We start from the raw sequence: 16,897 nt of genomic DNA, 5'->3' as shown, positions 1-16,897 counted from the left end.
TAGAGACCAACCAAAAGTTGGCAGAACTGAAAAATGAGAACCAAAAGCTGATGCAGATCAACAGAGAATTGGAAGATTCAATGGCAGTTATGGAAATGGAAAAGGCATCTTATTTCCTAAAATTCCAAAACATAATAGAGGATCTTGAGGATCTGATAATGGAGCTATTGGCTGAAGCTCTGGAAATCGGGAAACAAGAAATGGAAGGAGAATTAGATCAAATATTTTGAGTCAACTCAAGCTACGTGAGAAGAAATAAAGTCCCCAGAGAAGTACATGTTAGATTTGTCAAAAGATCTATAAGGGATGAGATTTTGAGAAGAGTGAGAGATGACCCTCTGCAATACAAAGAAAAAGATATTGTAGTCCTGAAGCAGATTCCTAGGAGAATAAGAGATGTACGAAGAGAATATCAATTCCTGACTAGAAAATTAACTGAAAAGACTTCCTGTTTGCTGCACGGCTGCTATGGATGTGCAGAAGACGATTCTAGTCTTCCCCGTCCAATTTCACATCGCTGGGGGACCCTGAAAAGGGTCGAAAGTTGCCCCATAGAGGCGACCAGCAAGGAGGGGCCCTTGCTGGATCGCAAGAGAGCGGCAACTCTCCCGTTAGAGCCAGCAAATCTCTCCAAACCGGCAGATGAAAGGACCAGCCATAGAAATATGGCTCATCCCTAGGCTGCTAACAGCTGAAGTAGCATTTACCATCTGGCAACTCTAAAGCAGCATGGAAGAGACTGGGTGAGATCTACCTCTCTTACATCCTAATTACTTACTTACCTGCATAAGCTGCTAAAGTACTTTCCCCCTGTGATGAGGGAAGGAAGATTTTAGCCTTCCCTCTAGAAACAGCGGCGATTGACTACCCAGGGGAGTTCAAAATGTTGGAAAGATACTGGGATCCTAAGTGGAACTCTAGTTTCTAAAATTGGTGGATTATAAGATTTGTAATTTTCTACTCTTTATTTTTCTATGATTTTTACTCTTATTATTATTGAAGATCTGGGGGTTTTTCCCCTTAAAATGGAAGGAAAATAAACTGAAAAGATCCAAACAACTCTGGCATGACATCTGGTTGCTAAACATGAGATTTGTAACCTGTTATTCTTTAAGAGAGACTTGTTGACAGCTTTGAAAATAGATAAGATATAAGCAACCTTGAGGTACCAGCTGCAAGGAACTCAGCTCAGCTCCTCACTTAGTAGACTTTCTAACTGTAAGCTTTTACTTTAATATACTATAATGGAAAAAGAACAGGAATAGATTTCTCCTACAGAGGAAGAACAGGAACAAACTCTTTGTATGTTAAAAGCGATTATCCCAACTCTCCTTACAATTGGTGATGAACTAAGAAATGGCAACAAGAAAGCAGCCTGGATATACAAACTCAAATTATGACTTCAACCATAATTCAACGGTGAGATGGAAAAATAAGGAAACGACCTGCTAGATCAGCTAGTCCTCTTAAGAAAATATCAACTGGATACTTCTTTCAATACCAAACAATACCTACAACACAAGGATATCTTTTTGATTATTTAAAAGACATGAAAGATGATTTAGCAAAGAAAAAAAGGTAAAATTAAGACTGAAAAGGATTGGGGTTTTGACTTACACATGAGATCTAAAATAGAATATATGCAAATGGATAGAAAATGTATTCTGAATATAAGATATTGTAACAACTTGAGATAAAGAAAATTTTGGTTATATAAAATCTAGAAGTATAAATATTGAAATAAGAATATTGTTTATAGTTTGTTAAGGTGGATGGCAATAATCTATACATAAGGTGTGTATTTTAAATATTAGATTGTATGAGGAATTGTGATAAAGGAATTGTGGTTAATTAAAAATTTGGAAAAAAATATTAAATGTTAAATTAAAATATTAAGGGAAAATTAACTAAATTTTGAATGTTTAAAATAACAGATTTGAACTTAAGATATTGTTATAAATTGAGACAAAGGTTAAGTAAAACTTAGAAATATAAACACTAATAATTAAATTTATATATTGGTTTGTGGTATAAGAATATTATTTTGTATTATTAATTGGTTGATGCAGATGGTGAGAATCATGTATACATAAGAGGTATATATGCAATTTTAGACTGTGGGGAAATCGTGAAAGAAATTGGGGTCATTTAAAATTTGATAATGATAAATATTAAATGTTTAATTTAAATATCAATGGGAAATTAAAGTTAAGAAAAAGGATTGTCTAAAAGATGGAATGTCAAATTAACTAAGATATTTTTTTTAATCCCATTTATATCCCGCCCTTCTCCGAAGACTCAGGGCGGCTTACAATCTAAAGCACAAATCAATGTGCTTAGCAATAGCCTTCATTCTATGTATATGCCTGCTTGAAGATTACTGATGAATGCTAGAAAGATTCTGATTGATTGATAGAATAAGAACTGTGTTAGTCCGAATATGAGACAGTATATATTATGGGGGAGAGGGAATTAGTTGTTGTAATATTTTGAGATTTGTATTGATATTTAAATGTAATGGAATTATTGTGCCCAGCCGCGTTACTTTTCAAACATGTAAATGTAATATTGGAAAATAAATTAAAAACTTGAAAAAAAAGAAAACTGTGAGTTAAGAAGGAGGTGGTTGGAGGAGCAAAGTAGCTAAGCCCCTGCTGATTGGACCTTCATTGCATTTAAACTGCCAGAGGTTGCTGGGAAAAGCTACAATACTGTGAGTTAAGAAGGAGGTGGATGGAGGAGCAAAGTAGCAGCCCGCGCACCATTAGGTGCACAAATCATATAACTAAAAATCAAAAACAGTGGTGGTACGTTTAGGGCAAGCAATCTGAGATTCCTTTCATCTCAGAATGTCTGGCTTAGTTCAGTGCAACACTTGTTTTGCAGCTATCTTTTGCAGTATTCTTTTCAAACTGGGAAAATGTCCTATCGGTACACAAATCACTCGTCTACAAGGACAGATTATTTATCTAGGTAGGGTCTGTAATCTGTGCTCTTCAGGCAGAAATTAGGTGTCCAGTTCAGCCCTTCTACTCTATTGAGCCTCCACGCTATCAGCCCCCTCTACCACAAAGATTCTGCAGGAGAAGGGCAGTGTGGACAACCATGGGATCTGGCAAGGTGAGAGCTGTGAACCATAAACACAAAGCTTTTGCTGTGTCCCTGCATAACAGATACAGTGCCCTTGCTGACCTCAATAGGGAAACAGGTCAAGGTAGTTGTGAGGATAATTCAAATAAGCAGGGGACCATGGTCTGAGATGAAGAACTTGTTTTTGACAGGGAGAAATGCAAATCAGGTATAACACATCAGTCATACAAGAAGAGAAAGGTATCCAAAAAGAGAAGCCACCTTCTGGTTGGTGATTCAATTATAAGGGATGTAAATTTAGGAAAGGATACAGAGGTTTCAAAAGAGGTCAGATGTCTTCCAGGTGCTACTGCCAGTAGGGACAAGAAGCGTATTTTCAAAATAATCAACAATGCCAGCAAAGACTGTGATGTGGATGCCATTGTACATCTTGGCACTAACGATCTGTCCCAAAACGATGTACTCTCTGTGCAGAATGATTTCCAGAGCTTGGGGCAGGAACTCAGCAGAATAGGCTGTAGGCTCACTTTTTCAGAGGTCTTACCAGTGTATAAGGAGCAAAATGGAAAAGGCCAGCAAATAGCAGAATTTAATATGTGGCTAAAGGAGTGGTGTAAAGGAGAAGGCTTTGGTTATATTAGTCACGATGTCTGTAGCTGGTCCAATGAAAAAATGTACAAGAGATGGTTTGCATCCATCCAAGAAAGGGACTGAGTTACCTGGCAATAAATTAACAGATTTTCTGGAGGAATATTTAAACTAAACAATGGGGACAGTGAGTTAATTGATACAGAACATCCCTGTCCCCGGCAATCTAAGAAAATAGGGGAACTCAGGCACCACACAAGTTATGTAGAAAGTAAACACAGGGTCAGTCATAAAGGACTCAAATGTCTATACACCAATACACAGAGTATGAACAGTAAGCAGGTGAACTGGAAATTCAGGTAAATGAGGGCAGATATGATACTGTTGCCATTACGGAAACATGGTGGGACGAAACCCACAAATGGAACACACAGCTAGAGGGATTTAAATTATTTAAAAGAAACAGACCAAACAAAAGAGGAGGTGGAGTTGCTCCCTATATAAGAAATAACTATATCTCTACAGAAATAGAGCACAACAATTATGGATGCATTTGGGTCAATATAAAAGGGGGTGGAAATGACATTGTCATAGGTATATACTATAGGCCGCCCAACCAAACAGAGGAAATAGATGAACTTTTTGCTAGTCAGTTAACTAAGGTATGTAGGAAGCACATCACAATAGTAATGGGGGACTTTAATTACCCTGACATCAACTGGGAGACAAACTCTGCACCAAGTGGAAGATTCCTGACAAACCTAGCAGACAACTTTGTCTCCCAAAAAGTAAAGAAGGGAACTAGGGAATTAGCCATATTGGATCTAATCATCACTAACAGAGATGAAATGATAGAAGGTGTTGAAGCCACAGGAACCTTGAGGGGAAGTGATCATGCAATATTGGAATTCAACATTCTGGAAGCACAAGCAATAGAACACAGTCAAACTAGAGTCTTGGACTTTAAAAGAGCTAATTTCAATAAACTTAAGAGAGATCTTGGGAAGAATTCCATGGATGAGAATCCTAAAGAGGAAAACAACTCAAGAAGCTTGGGAAATTTTGAAAAGCGAGATAATAAAAATCCAGTCTAGCACAATACCAACAAAGAAGAAAAATAACAGCTCTCAAAAGAAACCAGCATGGCTGCATAAAGAATTGTCTGATAAATAGAAAGATATAAAGGACAAGTATAAAAAGTAGAAAGTGGGGCACATAACTAAGGCAGAATATCAGCAAATAGTCCGTGCCTGCAAAGATGAAGTCAGGAAAGCTAAGGCTCAAAATGAAGTAAGGCTTGAGACCAAAGTCAAAAATAACAAAAAAAAAAAAGCTTCTTTCAACATGTAAAAAACAAGAAAAAAGTTAAGGAAATGATTGGTCCAATAGTGGGTGAAAGTGGCAAGAAGGTGACAAGCAACAGGGAGAAAGCTGAACTATTTAATTCATTTTTTGTATCTGTCTTTACACAAAGGGGAAAAACAGTCCAACCTACCAAAACCAGTGCCATAAAAAACAGAATAGAAACGCAAGTTAAGATAGGCAAGCAAATGGTAAGTGAGCACCTGTCCAGCCTAGACGAGTTCAAATCACCAGGACCAGATGAATTACACCCCAAGGTTCTCAAGGAGCTGGCAGACGTGATCTCAGAACCACTGAACTATATTTTTCAAAGATCCTGAAGCACTGGGGAACCACCAGAGGACTGGAAGAGAGCTGATGTAGTTCCCATATTCAAAAAAGGGAAAAAAATAGATCCAGGAAACTACAGACCTATCAGCCTGACCTCAATACCTGGGAAGATTCTGGAAAAGATAATCAAACAACAAATCAGCGAACACCTTGATGCGAACAAAGTTATCACTAAAAGCCAACATGGGTTTGTCAAAAACAGATCATGCCAGACAAATCTTATTGCATTCTTTGACCAAGTGACAAAATTAGTGGACCAGAGGAATGCTGTGGATATAATTTACTTGGACTTCAGAAAGGCATTTGATAAAGTAGATCACAACCTGCTACTTGGTAAGATAGAAAAATGTGGGTTAGACAGCATCACACCAGATGGATTCGTAGCTGGCTGACAGGCTGTACTCAGCGTGTGGTCCTCAATGGAACTGCATCTACATGGAAGGAAGTCTATAGTGGGGTGCCCCAGGGCTCTGTTCTGGGCCCAGTGCTCTTCAATATCTTCATTAACGATTTGGATGAGGGGATAGTTGGGGAACTCATCAAATTTGCAGACGACACCAAGCTGGCAGGAATAGCCAATACTCCAGAAGACAGGCTTAAGATACAGAAGGATCTGGACAGACTTGAACATTGGGCACTATCTAACAAAGTGAAATTCAATGGTGAAAAAAGTAAGGTTCTACATTTTGGCAGGAAAAACCAAATGCACAGGTATAGTATAGGTGGTACCTTGCTCAATAGTAGTGACTGTGAGAGGGATCTTGGAGTCCTAGCGGACAATCACTTAAATATGAGCCAGCAGTGTGCTACAGCTGCCAAAAAAGCCAACACAGTGCTAGGCTGCATTAACAGAGTGATAGAATCAAGATTACATGAAGTATTAATAGCACTTTACAAGGCCTTGGTAAGGCCACACTTAGAATACTACATCCAGTTTTGATCACCACAATGTAAAAAAGATGTTGAGACTCTAGAAAGAGTACAGAGAAGAGCAACAAAGATGATCAGGGGTCTGGAGGCTAAAACATATAAGGAACGGTTGTTGGAATTGGGTATGTCTAGTCTAATGAAGAGAAGAGTGAGGGGTGACATGATAGCAGTGTTCCAATATCTCAGAGGCTGCCACAAAGAAGAGGGAGTCAAGCTTGTTGGGGGCAATTAAGCTGACTTTGTAATAATGCCGCTTGGTGTGTGTGTGAAAACCCTAACAAGCAGGCATATACATAGAATGAAGGCTACTGCTAAGCTTGTAAGCCGCCCTGAGTCTTCGGAGAAGGGCAGGATATAAATGGAATTAAAATAAAAAATAAAATAAAAAGCTATTCTCCAAAGCACCTGAAGGCAGGACAAGGAGCAACAGATGGAAACTAGTCAAGGAGAGAAGCAACCTAGAACTAAGGAGAAACTTCCTGACAGTTAGAACAATTAACCAGTGGAACTACCTGCCTCCAGAAGCTGTGAATGCTCCAACACTGTAGGTTTTTAAGAAGAGACTGGACAGCCATTTGTCTGAAATGGTATAGGGTTTTCTGCCTGAGCAGGGGGTTGGACTAGATGACCTTTAAGGTTCCTTCCAACTTTATTACTATTATTATTATTATTACTTATCATTGCACAGCCAGATCTTCAGACTGGATTTGCCATTTTTGTCTACTGTATTTTCCGGCGTATAAGACGACTGGGTGTATAAGACGACCCCCTACATTTCCTGTTAAATTATAGGGTTTGGGCTATAAGACTACCCCTCTTCCAACGCACACCAAATAAAAATTAAAAAAACATCAGATTTGATTTTAACATGGTAATTTTAATTCAAATGCTTATGACATGCAGGTACTTAGTAGGAAAACTGTCACTTATAAACATAAGGCTGTTTGTCATCAAACATGTAAACATAAAACAGTGCAAGTGGATTAAACTTTAATAATAATAATTTATTTATTTTATTTAATTATATTTATATACCGCCCTATTCCCTGAGGACTAATAATAATAATAATAATAATAATAATAATAATAATAATAACAATAACAACAACAACAATAATAATAATAATAATAATAAGTTGGAAGGGACCTTGGAGGTCATCTAGTCCAACCCCCTGCTCAGGCAGGAAACCCTATACCATTTCAGACAAATGGCTGTCCAGTCTCTTCTTAAAAACTTCCAGTGTTGGAGCATTCACCACTTCTGGAGGCAGGTTGTTCCACTGGTTAATTGTTCTAACTGTCAGGAAGTTTCTCCTTAGTTCTAGGTTGCTTCTCTCCTTGACTAGTTTCCATTCATTGCTTCTTGTCCTGCTTTCAGGTGCTTTGGAGAATAGCTTGGCTCCCTCTTCTTTGTGGCAGCCCCTGAGATATTGGATCACTGCTATCATGTCACCCCTCACCCTTCTCTTCGTTAAACTACACATACCCAATTCCAGCAACCGTTTCCTATTTTCCTAATTCACTTTTTCACTTTTCCTAATTCACTCTAAAGCTTTCCCTGTGCAGAGCCTTAAATAACACCAGATGCCTGCAATTAGTGCAGGTTCTCATCCCACCAGGCTCAAGGTTGACTCAGCCTTCCATCCTTCCGAGGTAGGTAAAATGAGGACTCAGATTGTTGAGAGCAATAAGCTGACTTTGTAATAATGCAGCTTGGGGGGGGGGGGTGAAAGCTCTAATAAGCAGGCATATACATAGAATGAAGGCTATTGCTAAGCACATTGATTTGTGCTTTAAATTGTAAGCCGCCCTGAGTCTTCGGAGAAGGGCGGGATATAAATGGGATTTTTAAAAAAAGACCAAATGGGAGATCCGCTCCAGGTTTTCCAGCCAGCCCGCCCAGTTCCTGAGTCAAATGTGTCCTTAGAGCTAAGCAGCTGCTCTGGCTATGGCATTCCCCACCTGCCTTTCAAGTTGCTCTTGCATTCCCCACCTGCCTACAGCTGCTCTTCAACTTTAGAAGGAAAGACGCCCAGACCCCAGCCTGTAAAAAATAACAGACTGCAGCTTCTACTCCAATTGGTCCCGCTTTCCCTGCGCAGACTAAATGGAAGATCCGCTCCAGGTTTTCCAGCCAGCCCTGTCCCTAAAGTTTCAGCACCCAGCGTATAAGACGACCCCTGACTTTTGAGAAGATTTTCATAGATTAAAAAGTCGTCTTATACGCCGGAAACTACGGTACCTATCAAGTCCTTATCAAGGACCTGGGATAGGCAGATCTGGATGTTTGATGGTATTACAGATATTGTTGCAGGATGGAAGCAGTTCCTAGTAAGGCCGCCTTTTGCAATTGACTAATGGCGAATTTGTCAATGCCAATGGTGTTCAAGTGGTGCTCCAGTTGTTTTGTGATTGCACCCAAGGCGCCTATTACTATTGGTACTATCCTTGCTTGCCTTTGCCACAGTCTTTCTATTTCTATTTGTAGGTCTTTGTATTTTGTTATCTTCTCTGGTTCTTTCTCCTCTATTCTGCTGTCTCCAGGCACTGCCACGTCCACTATCCAGACTTTGTTGTCTTTCTTATCGACAATTGTTAAGTCTGGGGTGTTATGTTGCAGGTGCTTCTTGTTGTTGTTGTTGTGAACTGAAAAAGGAGTGAATTTTAGATGGCTGATTCCAGAAGCGATCCTATCCTAATTAACTGGGATGGGAAAAGATACAGATTGGACACGCCACTTGAGGCATTGGAGCTTTATGATGACCATAAAGCGTTTCTGGAAGGGGAAAGTTCGGAACCCCGTCCGGAGAGAGAAACAAAGAGACAGGAAGAAACGGTCACAGAAGGAGCAGCCAAGCCAAGGGAAGAAGAAGACACTGAAAACAGAAAGACAGAAGGAGTGGAAAGAGAAAGAGAACAGAGACGGATAAGAACAACTAGAAGGTTAAGACCTATATAGAATTGAAGGAGATGGAGAAGCAAAGTGGGATTCTTTCAATGAATGTAAATGGACTGAACTCCCCTATAAAAAGGAAAAACATTTTTACATGACTATGAAGATTAAAAATGGATATAATCTGTCTCCAAGAAACACATATTAAGAGCCAACACTACAAATTGTTGGAGCAACTGAAAATCAGGAAACTTCATTTCTCATTAGCCCAACAAAAGAAAAGAGGAATAGCTCTCTCTATTAAAGAAATAATGAATCCCAAACAAATCTATGCAGATGAGGAGGGAAGAATATTGATGGTGGAAATAATGATAAACCCAAACCAGATACTGACAGTAGCAATGTATGCATCTAATAATAATCAAGAAGAGTTCTACCAAAAACTGCATAAAAATAGTGGAATTGGAATACCAAAATATTATCATTGGCTAGAAAAATGAGGTAGAGAGAAAGGAACTTAATATGTATTAGTAAATTAAATGTTGGAACCCAGACAATATGTTGCTGATAAAATATTAAGCACTTGTAATTAATATTTATTAAATAATTAATATTTATTAAATATTGTAAATTAATACTAAATATTGTAATTAATATTTATTAAATAATTAATACAAATATTATTTTAAAAGGTACATCAAAACACCTTTATATAGGTACTCATGGAGCACTTCATTTATCAGCTGCATGAACATTGCGGGACCTCCTTGTAGCCCAAAGGGGAGTACTTTAAATTGGAAGCCCTAGGGGGCAGCTAAAAGCCATTTTCGATTTCTCCCGTTCCTTAATTCATCTCCTTCCTTAATTCTGACCCTGTAGTACGCCTCCTGTAAATCCAGTTTAGAAAATATTTTGCTCTTTGAAAGGTGGGCCAGCATGTCCTTCACGAGGGTAAGGGGGTACACATTTTCCACGCACACAGCATTAAGACCCCTATAATCAACACAGTTGATTCTGCCAACCTAGCAGTTCGAAAGCACGTAAAAATGCAAGTAGAAAAATAGGGAACACTACGGTGGGAAGGTAACAGCGTTCCGTGCGCCTTTGGCGTCTAGTCATGCCGGCCACATGACCACGGAGACGTCCTCGGGCAAGCGCTGGCTCTTCGGCTTTGAAACGGAGATGAGCACCGGCGCCTAGAGTTGGAAACGACTAGCACGCATGTGCGGGGGAACCTTTACCTTTTACTTTAATCAACACAGAGACGAAGAGACCCATCTTTCTTCTCTTGGAACAGAACCGGGCAGCTATCCTGGGTCTGGCCAGTTGAGTGAAGCCTCGGGCCAACTTTTTGTCTATGAACGTGCACAGTTTGTCTAACTCCCCTGGGGTCATGGAATACAATTTTGGTTTGGTAGCTTGGCTCCAAGAACACTCTTGATGGCACAGTCTGTGGGGTGGGAAGTTTTTCTGAACCTCTCATTAAATACATGGACCAAGTCATGGTATTCTCAGGGTATGCTTTGCAAGAGCTCACTTTTTGAAGCAGCTGCCACTTCTCTGCAGGGGTCCTTTCCCACTTTGTGGCCAGTGTTGCATGGGGCTTGCTTCCTCTTTGGGAACTTCAAAAGTCCCTTCCTCCAATCTACCCGTGGATTCCATTTTTTGAGCCAAGCCATTCCATCTCTGGCGCCACTATAAAGCTTAGTCTCAGAGTGGTTTCCCATGGTCATGCCTAGGGGTTCAGCAGCGAATTGACCCTTCTAATTGTCAGAAAGCAATTGGGTTCTTTAATCTCCTCAGGCGGACCCCCCGTTTTCTCACCAGGGTTGGGCTTATCAAGCATCTGGTGCACCCCGACGCTAGTAAGGCTTTTAGGGCCACTCTCTTTTCCATGCCTAGGATCAGCAGTTCTATGGGCATGGTTGCTGGTGCGTTCGGCCCACTTACCAAGGGGTCATTATTGTAGTCACTGTCGGAGGGCCCTTGGTCTTCTTCTGATGAGGTCAGTTTGCTCCCTTGGCTTGGAGGAGGGACAAGAACTCCATGACCTCGGTGCTCTTTAGGGACTGTGTTCTTGGTGTGCTGCGAGGGCTTTGTCAGCTTCCCTCCTGGCAGTAGGTCTCCCTTCTTTGCTGGGGTCTTCATCTGGCATTCCGCAGCCTGGTGACCCTCTTTACAGGCGGTCAAGTGCGGCCACACCACCTGGGGTTTGGTAGCTTCCCTCTTTCTCTCGGGGGGCACCTTTTCCACGCTTTGCCCGACTGGCACTGGTTCCGCACCTAGTCGATTTCTGCTTCTTTGGCCAGGACACACCAATTGTGGAGATGGGTGGGGACCCCTCTGGTGATGCTGGCATGATATAGGTCATCATTCAGCCCATCCTTGAAACAACTCACCAGGATGTCTTCTGGCCAGTTGAGGCAGCAAGGTAGGTCTTGGAACTCCTCAGTATATTCAACCACAGGATGGCGGCCCTGCCTCACAGTCTTGATGCAATCTCTGGCTTTCTGATGGGCCAGGAAGTCCTTGAACTTCAGCCTCAGCGCTGTTATGAAACAATTGAAGTTTCGCAGTTCTGGGGTAGCATTGTAGAGGGTTACCATCCATTGGGCAATGGCCTCTTGCAGGGCCAGGGTGATGACCCTGATCCTAGCCCCCTCGGTAGGACCGCCGCACATGTACTCTTGCATGTAGGAAAAATCCCTATTGGTGGGGATCCATATTGAATTTAATTCCAAGGCAGGTGTGTACCTTCCATTCCTGCTGATCAGCTCCTCCATCACTGATTCGTTGGGCATTTGCCCCTCCAGGGTCCCTTTGAGGAATACTGGCTGGGATGGTTGTCACTCTTTCCACTGATTCAGTAACACCCGCAGCTGTCTCTGAGGTAGGAGATACCCCTCTACCACTGGCTGCTTCCTCATGCTGTCCATCATCCCTCTCCATTCAGGAAATGGCCTCTTGTGTCTTCAGGCTCTGGAAAGCTTCCATCATGAAGCACATTGCTCTTTTCATGAGGTGGTTGGGGTGGTCCAGTTTTTCCTCCAATTTGTAGTCATTGTACAACGCCTCCATCTCCTGCCTTCAGCCATGCTGTCGGCTGCCCCAGGTGAGGGTGGCCTCCTTGGTCCTTCCTTCCCAGTCCTCCTTCCCCACACTGGCGGACCATCTTGGTTTTGAGGAGTCCTCTAGGGCAGCAGCTTCCTCCTTCCATCTGCTGGTGGACCCTGGAGGAGGTTTCCCCCCAGCACTCAGCTTCTTCATGCTCGCTGCCTTGGTTAGACATGGTATGCACGGTCCTCATGGTAGGGCTGGTGCTGCTCCAGGTTAACCTCTTTGCAGATCCTGCCTAATGTAAGGCCCCACCTCAGCTATTCCTTCAAGGAAGCAGAGCTCTTGAAGCAGGCAGCATTTCAAAAGGACCTTTTATTGAGACAAAGTGACTGCAGAGAAAACAGTCAGGATCTAAAGTTCCAGCACAAAAGCGTTAGGTTAAACCCCATTGCTCAAAATCCCTCCCAAGTGCCCAGTCCATAGAGAGCCAATCCAGAGGTGCGAAGATGTGGTGGGAACTCCTACCCAGAATGTGATAACAAGTTGTTCTCAGGCGCAACAACCTTGGTTCTCAGGGGATGAGACAAGGCAGATGGCCGAAGGCTCATCCCTCCTCCCCCCAGTTCCCTGGAAGATACATCAAAGGAAAAGAGGAACAAAACAAAATGAATACATCAAAGAGAAGCCCCAAGGTTCCCCCCTTTCTCCAGAATGGCAGTGTCCCTATAGGGATATATGGGGACTTGACAATGTTTTTTTCATTTTAAGTACAAGATACCCAGAGTCATGATGAAATTAAGCAGCAGGAGGGAGGCCTGGTCCAACCATCATCATCATCATCATCATTATCATCATCATCATCATCATAAGAAGTAGTAGTAGTAGTTGGAAGAGACCTTGGAGGTCATCTACCGTATTTTCCGGCGTATAAGACGACTTTTTAACCCATGAAAATCACCTCAAAAGTTGGGGGGTCATCTTATACGCCCAGTCGTCTTATACGCCGGAAAATCAGTGGGTGGCATCTGGCGGGAGCCGGCAGGGCAGTCCTGCGCATTTGCGCACTCCCCGGCTGCTCCTTAGCAGCTGGGGAGTGCGCGCGTGTGCAGGACTGCCCTGCCGGCTCCCGCCCGACGCTCTTCCCTCTTGAGGCAGCATCGCTCCCCGGCTCCTAAGGAGTCCTCGGGGATGCTGCCTCAAGAGGGAAGAGCATCAGACGGGAGCCGGCAGGGAAGTCCTGCACACGCGCGCGCACGCAGGACTTCCCTGCCGGCTCCCGTCCGACGCTGTTCCCTCTTGAGGCAGCAGCTGCCTCAGAGGGAAGAGCATCGGACGGGAGCCGGCAGGGCAGTCCTGCTCCCGTCCGATGCTGCGCTTCCGCCGGGCCGTGCTGGCCAAGACGAGCCAGCAGGCAGCCGCCGTGAGCGCGGCGCTGAGGGGCAGCGGCAGGACGGCCCAGCGCCTGCAGGACGGCCAGCAGCCCCACGCGCAGCAGCAGCCGCTGGCTCAGCAACAGGTCTGAGTGCAGGAGCCGCACCGCCAGGCTGCCCAGTAAAAGCAGCCACACCGAGAGGCTGCACACCCAGTCCAGCTCCATGAGGGGCAGGGCGGGAAGCCGGCCAGGAAGAGGGACCAGGAGCCCGGGCCGAGCGCACCTCAGCCGACGGTGAGAGGGAAGCGGCACATGAAAAAGAGGCTGTGGGCGGAGCTGCCCCACCCTGCGCCGAATGGGAGAAGTTCAAGGCCGGGGGGGGGAAGCAGGAGGGGCGCCGGCCGTGGCGGGGTGGCGGCTGCCCTCCGGCGCTGCCTGCCGCCCGGGAAACACTGCGCCTCGGGGGCTGGCAGAAGCGCAGGAGCAGCGGGAGGGCCGGCGGGGCCAGTCGGGCCTTCGCCTCCTCTGCGACAGACAGGGAGGGCAGGGCATGTAAGTATTTTTCGGCGTATAAGACAAAAAACCTTGAAAAACTTCTTAAAAGTAGGGGGTCGTCTTATACACCGGGTCGTCTTATACGCCGGAAAATACGGTAATCCAACCCCCTGCTCAGGCAGGAAACCCTATACCATTTCAGGCAAATGGCTGTCCAGTCTCTTCTTAAAAACCTCCAGTGTTGGAGCATTCACCACTTCTGGAGGCAAGTCGTTCCACTGGTTAATTGTTCTAACTGTCTTCTCCTTAGTTCTAGGTTGCTTCTCTCCTTGACTAGTTTCCATCCATTGCTTCTTGTCCTGCTTTCAGGTGCTTTGGAGAATAGCTTGACTCCCTCTTCTTTGTGGCAGCCCCTGAGATATTGGAACACTGCTATCATGTCACCCCTCACTCTTCTCTTCGTTAAAACTATAAGACGGCCTTCAGTTCAGCTGCTCCTTCTTCTACTGCAAGGGGATACCTGCTCTGCTCCAGCTGTTCTTTGGGGCCCAGAGCATCTGCCCCTTCAGTTCCCCCGGCTGTGCCCAAGTGCAAAGTCCTTCACAAGACAAATGCACTTTCCAAGATTTGGGAGAAATAAACTTCACATTCCCTTTACATCACTAGTGATATTTCTGAAATAATGTTTAGCTTTGTTGTCCTGATTCATTGCTGCAAATTGTTAATTAGCAACATTTAATAACACTATAGGGACATAATGAAACCGGAACAACCTAAGAGAAATTGGCAAACACAAACTGTTACAATTATAGAGAAAATAGAACTTTGGGGAGGAAATAATTAAAGCCTTATTCTACAAAGAACATAGTTGAGAGATGCAGCCATTCGGTACACTGAGCACTTCCATCTCTGTCTTAAGGTATAACTGCTCTTTAACTATCCCAGAGATAATATGCATCAAATAGTAATTAACGTACTTAAATTCAGATGGTAAGTACAACTTGCCAAGTCTTAAGAAGTTGAGAACATGTCGAAACATTTTTCCATCTCCATGAATGAGGAGACTCTGTCCATAAGCAATCCAATATACCTTTTTGCAATTTGACAACAACTCTGGAAACTAAAAGGAAGAAAAAGATTTCCAATCAGCTCTTTCCATAAGTTTTCTCTCAAACTGGAAAGACTATTTTCCTTATCAAAAAGACCCTGGCTAACAGATTTGTATTCTTAAAAACTGAACAGTTTACTACAGACCATGACAGAATAATATCAGGTGCAAAGGGGACCACAAATGACTGGCGTTGTTAACATGAAATCAACATATGGTGTGGACTTTGCCTGGCCTGCAGATGGCCCAGGTTCCTAAGCCTTGCAAAGCATGTGCTTTATCCCACAGTTCCAGAAGGAAAGCAGTCGTCGTAATTTGCTGCAGTAGAAATGTCTTTTGCACATTTTTACCATGGCATGTATATTTTGTAAAAAAATCAGATACATTGATTATCCTGAGTTTCAGGTCATGGAAAAAAATGCTTTTATCAGTTTGGTTAATCTTCAAAGACTAATGCCACAGCAGCCCAATGTAGTACAGGTAATCTTCAAGTTAGGACTGTAATGAAGCCTGCCCATTAGGGCCAAAAACTGGGACAACGTTAAATGAACAACATCCCTGCTCTCCCCAATGCATTCCTTAAAGAAATGTGTGGCTCATTAAGTGGAGCTCAGCGGTGGATGCGATCCTGAGAGGCCTAGTGCAGGCACAAGCCCACCTGCCTAGGGCTCCCCAAGGCCTCCCCCACCCCAGGATACCCCATGGGGGCTCGCAAGCGTGTCTGCTGTGCAGTTGGCTATCTTGCCAGCAAGAAACAAAGGGGAAGGAAAACGCAGGGTGGGCCTGCCTGTCCTGGTTTTGCCACTGCCCATCCTCCTGCCCAGGTACCCCTGTCTTTCTGGGGCAAAACAAGGGTCACGCCCCTTGCCTGTCAGATGGTCAGCTCATTGAGGCAGAAAGCTCTGAAAGCAGCCTGCCATTTCCAGAAGGAATTGCTGGAGCACTGAAAATGGCGGCCTCTTCCAGGAGGCCTGGGAAGCAGACCCAATGTGCTGCAAGGTCCTATCGGGGGGGGGGGATGTGAGGGGGTGCTGCAGCATTCCTATGGTCAGTCGTAAGGGCAAATAACCATGCAGGCCATTGTAACTTTGAAACAGGGTCATACACTATGTAGTTTTGGGGTCTCTGTTGTATCTCGAGTACTGCCTGTACTAAGGGATTCAGAGCTTCCTTGGTTCTCCTAGTCTCAGATAAAATAATTGTGATTGGTTTTGCACACAACCTCCTAGATCCCGTGCCTGCACAGATGAAGCTTTACTCGCTCCTGTACTGCTTGCATGGCCCAATTCCTGACAGGCCATGGAATAGTATCAATCCACAGCTTGGGGTTGGGGACCCCTGTAATACAAGGACCAATGAAAGGCAGCCATTTGTGTCTTTGTTTCCCCTCCCTCTGAGAATTCCCTACCAGCAGGAAAAGCGCCAATCAATTGCTCTCCTTAAAAGGGGGAAGGACAGGGCTAGGCAGGTTTGGGCAGATGTTTGGGCAAAGCCTTCTCTCAAGTTGCCCAACTCACAGGTCAACCATGTCAATCATGGACTTTCCTTCCCACTTCATCCCGTAACCCTCCTGCATGCCTTTGACAGTCAGGATGGAAGGAGGGTGAAGCAGGGAGCAGAGCCAGAAAAAAGGAGAACCCTCCACCGCTAGTATAACAGAGTGGCAATCCAA

The 16,897-nt window shown here is 43.8% G+C and overlaps 2 protein-coding genes across 2 annotated transcripts in view; both read right to left on the bottom strand.

The window, feature by feature from the left end:
- LOC310644907 (uncharacterized protein) overlaps nt 1–16,897 on the bottom strand; it is a gene marked incomplete at its 5' end in the record, with an annotated part of 161,325 nt that overhangs the window by 91,539 nt on the left and 52,889 nt on the right. The window lies entirely within an intron of this gene.
- The window catches only part of KCTD19 (potassium channel tetramerization domain containing 19), a gene marked incomplete at its 5' end in the record, with an annotated part of 62,886 nt that overhangs the window by 34,858 nt on the left and 11,131 nt on the right, over nt 1–16,897 (bottom strand). Inside the window, one exon of the mRNA XM_083370242.1 lies at nt 15,095–15,237. Within this exon, the coding sequence (XP_083226368.1) occupies nt 15,095–15,237 (143 nt within the window). The remainder of the gene's footprint in view (nt 1–15,094; nt 15,238–16,897) is intronic.

Source organism: Vipera ursinii (genome assembly GCF_947247035.1).
Source record: "Vipera ursinii genome assembly, chromosome: 10".
NCBI classification, from domain to species: Eukaryota; Metazoa; Chordata; class Lepidosauria; order Squamata; family Viperidae; genus Vipera; species Vipera ursinii.
This window is presented reverse-complemented; position numbering and strand designations above follow the sequence as displayed.